The sequence below is a fragment of the Oncorhynchus mykiss genome, chromosome 13 (assembly GCF_057628025.1).
Source record: "Oncorhynchus mykiss isolate SJ-2025 chromosome 13, ASM5762802v1, whole genome shotgun sequence".
Classification (NCBI taxonomy): domain Eukaryota; kingdom Metazoa; phylum Chordata; class Actinopteri; order Salmoniformes; family Salmonidae; genus Oncorhynchus; species Oncorhynchus mykiss.
In genome coordinates this window covers 62,226,962-62,234,635 of record NC_143034.1, presented here as the reverse complement: position 1 = coordinate 62,234,635, position 7,674 = coordinate 62,226,962, and the positions used below count along the sequence as shown (strand labels likewise).

The 7,674-nt window shown below is 43.9% G+C and overlaps 1 protein-coding gene across 1 annotated transcript; it reads left to right on the top strand.

Annotated features, from left to right (window-relative positions):
• The first annotated feature begins 2,712 nt into the window (after window positions 1-2,712).
• Window positions 2,713-7,422, top strand: LOC110538731 (protein Tob1). The gene is made up of 2 exons (XM_036941478.2): window positions 2,713-3,716; window positions 5,311-7,422. The coding sequence occupies exon 2, from the start codon at window positions 5,531-5,533 to the stop codon at window positions 6,542-6,544; it is 1,014 nt and encodes a 337-aa protein (XP_036797373.1). The 5' UTR covers window positions 2,713-3,716; window positions 5,311-5,530; the 3' UTR covers window positions 6,545-7,422.
• The last annotated feature ends 252 nt before the right edge of the window (window positions 7,423-7,674 follow it).

The window sequence follows — 7,674 nt, the reverse complement described above, 5'->3', positions numbered from 1 at the left end:
TGTGAGGCCAACATGGAGGTAGGTTAGTATGCTGGAGTGTTATGGACGGCTGTGAGGCCAACATGGAGGTAGTTTAGTATGCTGGAGTGTTATGGACGGCTGTGAGGCCAACATGGAGGTAGTTTAGTATGCTGGAGTGTTATGGACGGCTGTGAGGCCAACATGGAGGTAGTTTAGTATGCTGGAGTGTTATGGACGGCTGTGAGGCCAACATGGAGGTCGGTTAGTATGCTGGAGTGTTATGGACGGCTGTGAGGCCAACATGGAGGTAGGTTAGTATGCTGGAGTGTTATGGACGGCTGTGAGGCCAACATGGAGGTAGGTTAGTATGCTGGAGTGTTATGGACGGCTGTGAGGCCAACATGGAGGTAGGTTAGTATGCTGGAGTGTTATGGACGGCTGTGAGGCCAACATGGAGGTAGTTTAGTATGCTGGAGTGTTATGGACGGCTGTGAGGCCAACATGGAGGTAGGTTAGTATGCTGGAGTGTTATGGACGGCTGTGAGGCCAACATGGAGGTAGGTTAGTATGCTGGAGTGTTATGGACGGCTGTGAGGCCAACATGGAGGTAGTTTAGTATGCTGGAGTGTTATGGACGGCTGTGAGGCCAACATGGAGGTAGTTTAGTATGCTGGAGTGTTATGGACGGCTGTGAGGCCAACATGGAGGTAGTTTAGTATGCTGGAGTGTTATGGACGGCTGTGAGGCCAACATGGAGGTCGGTTAGTATGCTGGAGTGTTATGGACGGCTGTGAGGCCAACATGGAGGTAGGTTAGTATGCTGGAGTGTTATGGACGGCTGTGAGGCCAACATGGAGGTAGGTTAGTATGCTGGAGTGTTATGGACGGCTGTGAGGCCAACATGGAGGTAGTTTAGTATGCTGGAGTGTTATGGACGGCTGTGAGGCTAACATGGAGGTAGTTTAGTATGCTGGAGTGTTATGGACGGCTGTGAGGCCAACATGGAGGTAGGTTAGTATGCTGGAGTGTTATGGACGGCTGTGAGGCCAACATGGAGGTAGGTTAGTATGCTGGAGTGTTTTGGACGGCTGTGAGGCCAACATGGAGGTAGGTTAGTATGCTGGAGTGTTATGGACGGCTGTGAGGCCAACATGGAGGTAGGTTAGTATGCTGGAGTGTTATGGACGGCTGTGAGGCCAACATGGAGGTAGGTTAGTATGCTGGAGTGTTATGGATGGCTGTGAGGCCAACATGGAGGTAGGTTAGTATGCTGGAGTGTGTAGCTCCAGGACTTCTTTGGCTCTGGTCCTGGAGAGCACATGACCATGGAAACCTCTGAGTTGTTTGGAGTATAAACAGATTGGAGGCCTTGCCAAGCCAAGGCCTCTGAGCTCTCTGTGCAGTACACTCTATCTCTCTGTACACTGTATGCATGCCACCAAGGTGTAGATCAAGACTCTGATCAAAGCTCAGTTGGTTTTTCCTGCCTAAAAAGTTAAGTGTATGATTCATGGAGGACAAACTGATCCGAGATCTGTGCCAAGAGGGCAGCTTCTATCTAAAACCCACCTGTCAAATAATGTGTCCTCCCTATCTATATGGTCAGACTGAGAAGCTATTGTAGACCTATTATAAACCCAATGTCCGACATCCACAACCACCTTTGGATGTCTTTATGCGTTTACAGCTCCCAATCCCCGACCTGCCTGCACTACAGCATGTGATTTTGCTTGTGTTCATGCTTGGCAAACCTAAGCATTTAAAGAATGTATAAAAGTCCACTATAAGCCAACCAGAAGCCACTTGCTTCCTCTTCACAACCATATTATGCTGGCATAGGAAGAGGTTATGTGATGTAATACTGGTGTTACTGTGGAAGTAATACTTCCATGGATTTGTGTAGTGTCTGTTATGGTAGCACGAGGCTAAGGAATGACAAGCCAGCACTACACATCATGTGAGGCTATTACACACCAGCAATAATCAACTTCTCATCAAAGTCTTTGTGTGCAGTTATAGCCTTATTGTTACCTGCATTTAGAACATTAACTATAACAGTTATCAATGTAGTTGCATTACAAATGTCACAAATGTTGACAAAACACTTTTAAGGAACACAAAACAATTATTGTGGTGATGTTGATGCGCTTGTGTGTAGGCCTGCGAGGTGTTACAGTACACACACCTGTTATGCGTCCCCCCACAAGGTCTTAGTCATGGTAAATGCCAGATATGTGTGGTAAAAGATTACAGTCCTGGGTTTAACATGGTAGTGAATGTGTGATAGGGTTAACAGCATGGAAAACTACTGGCCTTCTGAGCCTGATAGGTGCATCATGTGAAGAGCAATGAGCAGTATGCACATTATTCTTATTGGTGGTAACACTTTACATTGACGTTTCCTTATTATAGAGTAATTACATGCAATAACAACAACATAAGAGATCGTGAAGATACCTACATTTTGTTGAATGGAAAGAGTTTGTTTTGCATTACGGTCAAACCATTGTGTAGCCATTTATACAGGGTGAGTACACGTTTGCTTACATAAACCAGAGCTCCGTAGCTAATGTATATTTAGCTATGTACAATTGAAACTCGAGAGTGCCCTGTCCACCCAGGTATGACGTGGGCTGCTACATCAGCACCTTGGATACGGGCACACCATTCACCAAAGAGCTCCTGCCCCGTTTTTAGCCAATCAGCGGAGTGTTTTCTCGATAGGAGATCAACCCCACCCCCTTCGCTTCCAACATTATCGTTCCGCTTTGGGAATGTCCTTTCCGACAGAGCTGTAGATTTGACTGAAATTTCCAAATGCAACCCCCGTTTCTTTTACTCATCATTTTCGAACTGCCATTCTCTGATCTAACAGATTGTGTTTGCTCTAGCATGGTAATAACGCATGGTTATTACGGTTTCATGGGTTAGAGTGTATTCAGCTCAACAAATTGCTCGCTCATTATTTTAAAACATGTCAAATAAATAATTCGGAAGCACTTGGCAATACCAGTTAACCTATTGGAATGCAAGTATTCCGTATCATAGCCTTGTCGAGGCAATAGGGGAGATATATCTCGGCTGAAATGATTGATACGCTGATCTAAATCATGTTGGACGTCAAGCAAAGGCATATAATCTATCAACTATGCATCACTGAAAATACATAATCAAAATATACTATATGCAAATGACATAATTTAGCATATGTCTGACTTCATAATCGATATATTTTTGTCTGCTGTCAGAGACATAGGAAAAGTGTGACGCAAATGTTCTTGTTATGGGCGTCTCTTCATTTTTATGCCTTGGATTGACAGTATAACTAACCAATACACTTTCGAGTTTGTACATTTCCAGCAGGCTGGATTCCCCAATTTGACCAATTGCAGGCCCAGATTTGGTGCTCGTATTGTTTTGACCTCTGAAACCGCATCACCGCCTACCTCGTGCCCATGGCGGAGGAAAGCTATAAATATAGGCGCATGACAGCCGACTGGGACGAAGTTGTAAAACTCCCAGGTAGAAGGGAAACATTCTGCAAGCCTGCTGAAAGGGGAAAACGCCAAACAACCTAAAAATCTAAACTAAAGCAAAATAAATAACGATAACCTATCGACGTCTACACGTACTGGAATACTTTTTTATGTTAATATTATATTATATGTGAAGAAAGTATTTATATCTACCCTACACTTCTATTTGCACTAACGGTACTTCAAAACTACTGAGAATCTTTTATTTTGTACGAAAAAGTAAGTATTGCTTTTGGCTCAATTACTCTTTGCGTGTTCGATTGGATATCCATCGATCATCTATAGCCCAGTATTCTTGATGAACTATTTACCCCCGATTATATCGCAGGGGATTTTAATCAAGTTGATTTGCTGCGTCAGTCCCTGAAGTTAGGGAGGGGTAGCCTAACTAACTGAAGCGTGTGTGGGAGAAAGAAAGACGGGATATGAGCTAAATAGTCATCTACATTTGCTTGACTATCAAGACTGACTGTCAAATTATTGAAAGAAGAAACTTGCGGAGAAGCAATAGGCTATGCATGGAATTGTGTTAATCTCTTTTTTGGCCCAGTTATTAAATCTCCAGGTCGTAAAGAATTAATAGTATATCAAGTGGTAATTTATAGGTCCGCAGAAAGGTAGCTGCTCACACTGCCTCAAACGAACAAAACCATCCGCTGTAGGGCAGAAAACCGTCTATTTCGTAATGACCGAGTATGATTGTTTATTGGATACAGCTTATTTTGCATTTTCTTCTGTACTTGGCCATATCCAAAATGAATAGACTAGTTGTTACATTTTGCTGAACCGTTTATGTCGACACTGTTCCGATAATAGCAACTCCTAACCTTTATATCCCCTGCCTCGCCTAGTCGACGTTTACTGCTACATTTTAATCAGCATACTAAGTAGTGCGAGTTGAGAGCCGCCAATCTGATACAATATTTACAGGGTACATTTTTCTATCGCCAGACTGATTGCTAATATGTAACTGTTCTGTAAAAAAAAAGTGCAGTATGCCTTTCCGAATGTAACTGCGACTCTGTGACGTTGGCAACATTGTAACGAGGCTAGCTATTTATTATGTAACACGATCAGTTCTAGTGCTTCTCTATAGCTTCGTATAGAAAAAAACAGCACAGCTCTTTCTGTGTGGAGATTTCTAACATTCTGAAAATCGTTTTCATCTACTGTGAAATCTTTAGGTTGTTCATGTTGAGTTGTAGATATGCAGACAAATTCACTAGATCCCCCTTGCTTATCATGGCTATTTATACATTAGGTCGTTCTGTTCCATAGCGTGACATTGCATCGTTAAAGATGATTCAGGCTATAGACCTTGATACTGAATACGGCATTGTTCGGGAAAGCGCTTGTAAGTAAGGGTTTCACTACTGTTTTACACCTGCTGTATCCTGTGCATGTGACAAATAAACGTTGCGACTTGAAACAAGACAGAGAAGAGGTGAACGCTTGATCCGTCATAGCATACTAGTTGATTTGAGTGTTCAGACGGACTGCAATTCTATTCTAGATGTTTCCCTCGGGAAGTAAAGGGTTAACGTTTAAAGGGCATTCTATTGCATTCCTTTACAAAGTCTGCAGTAGTAGACTCAACCTCAGTCAAGTAGGCGAGGACATTGCCACCCACATCTTTGAGAAGTGTTGCCTATTTACAAAATGTTGTCCAATTATACCTAATGTTACTGAAGTAATGCAAATTCTTCATGGCTTGTATCTAGTGGAGGGATGGTTCATGCCTTTTAATGTCTTATTGTTTTGCATATCTGTCTGAACAATACGCTAATAATTTTTTATCTTTCTCTTTTTTCAGGAAAAAACAACGCTCAACCTTGTGGAAGAATGCCTCTTGCGACTAGTTTTTAGAGCAGTTCCACAAAGCTCTAGTTCCTTTTGCCTGGTGTTGACCCAACCCATCACACCCTACCCTGCCTGGAAGCACCTACGCCACCCACCACAGATACGTAAAGCAACTCAACAGGACGCAGCTGCCGACACCTCTTCTCGCGCCCGGAACAGTTCAGCAGCCAGCTATGCAGCTTGAAATCCAAGTAGCCCTCAACTTCGTCATCTCCTACCTTTACAACAAGCTGCCGCGGCGACGGGTCAACATCTTTGGCGAGGAGCTTGAGAGGCAGCTCAAGGGGAAGTATGAGGGCCACTGGTACCCAGACAAGCCATACAAGGGCTCTGGATTCAGGTGCATCCACGTAGGGGAGAAGGTGGACCCGGTGGTAGAGAAGGCAGCCAAAGAGAGTGGCCTGGACATTGAGGATGTGCGCCACAATCTGCCTCAGGACCTCAGTGTGTGGATCGACCCCTTCGAGGTATCCTACCAGATCGGGGAGAAGGGGCCCGTCAAGGTGCTGTACGTGGACGACAGCAATGAGAGCAGCCCCAGTGGTCTGGAGCTGGACAAGGAGATCAAGAACAGTTTCAACCCTGAGGCCCAGGTCTTCATGCCCATCAGCGAGCCTGTGGTGGGCCCCTCTCCGACTTCCAGCTCGCCCTCGCCTCCCTTTGGCCACTCGGCTGCTGTCAGCCCCACCTTCATGCCACGCTCCAACCAGCCTTTAACCTTCACCACCGCCACCTTCGCCGCCACCAAATTCGGCTCCACCAAAATGAAGAGCAGCAGCCGCAACAACCAGAACGGCAACGGTGGCCAAGGCGGGCAGGGCCAGAAGGTGGCCCGCACCTCACCCACCAACCTGGGCCTGAATGTGAACACGCTGCTGAAGCAGAAAGCCATCTCCACCTCCATGCACTCTCTGTACGGGTTGGGCCTGGGCCAGCAGCAGGCCTCAGCCCTCAGCCCCAACGCCAAGGAGTTTGTGTTCCCCAACCTCCAGGGCCAGGGGAGCCCGAGTGCCCTATTCCCTGGTGACAGCTCCCTCAGCCTCAGCCCGCTGCAGTACAGCAATGCCTTCGACATGTTTGCGGCCTACGGAGGTCTCAACGACAAGTCCCTTATGGACGGCTTGAATTTCAGTTTGAACAACATGCAGTATTCGAACCAGCAATTCCAGCCAGTGATGGCCAATTAGTACACAGATACTAAGGTACTAGTACACAGAAATGACCAGAGATATGTGATATGGGGAAAAAAAAGACTAAACGCACATCAAAATAAAATAGGAAACACAATTTCCAGGAAAAATTGAAAGTGACTTGTTGTCGACTGTAAGATCTGTGTTCAAGTCCAAGCGCATGAGCCTGAGGGTGAAATGACTTTGTCCCCTTGAGTTATCTTTTTTTACGATGAAGCTTGTAGTACAAGATGTCCAAGCTTGGTTACCTAAACTTCGACATGCATCATTATTTCTTTTGCCAACCAAGCACAGAAATTATTTTTTACGGGACTGTTTTAAAGATAAAGAAGAAAAACAATACAAGTCATGGCCTCTTTCAGTATTTAAGACATAACTGGACATGCCAATTTTCCAAGGATTGGCATTAATAAGTGGGATTTCCTGGTCTTTTTTCTAATTGTATAATTTAATTTAGTACAGAGTTTGTAAAATATCAGAGTATATATTGTTTCTACGACATGGTACTGCATTTATATCTTTTTACTACTACAGTGATCCGTGATGGCTGCAGCGACTTTAGGTTCTTTTTTTAATGAAATTGTGAAATGAATCCCTCTAAAAAAACATTGACTATTCTAAAGATTGTGTACAGAATATTCCATAGTGGTGGGATTTAAGAATATTTGCTTTTTTGAAAAACAAGAGTTGTATTTTCTGTTAAGAGTTTAAAGATTTTTGCTATATTATGGACAAAATGTAATCGTATATTAATTTTGTACCTACATTGTGCAATACTTGATAAAACAAACGGTATAACAAAGTATTTGGAGTCAGTGTCTTACATGTTAAGCTGAACTGATCATTTATTAAGTTTGTATTAAAAAGCTTGAAAATATCCCCTGGTCTATCTTCTCATTGGTAGTCTGGTCTTGTTGATTGGACAATGGACATATGTATGAAGGCAATATTATCTAGTTTTCCATATGCCATTGAATTGTTCAGTACACACACTTTATCATAACCATAGGAGTCCTAGCCTATCCTTAAGTGTCTAATTTACCTCTGGTCAGCATACTCCTGGTGCACTGGCTCAAGACCTTGCTCTCGACACATGGCTCAAACCTGCAGTGTAACTTGTCATTTGC

Excerpts from the sequence above, each read along its gene's own strand:
- LOC110538731 (XM_036941478.2), top strand. The coding sequence starts at position 5,531 with ATGCAGCTTGAAATCCAAGTAGCCCTCAACTTCGTCATCTCCTACCTT.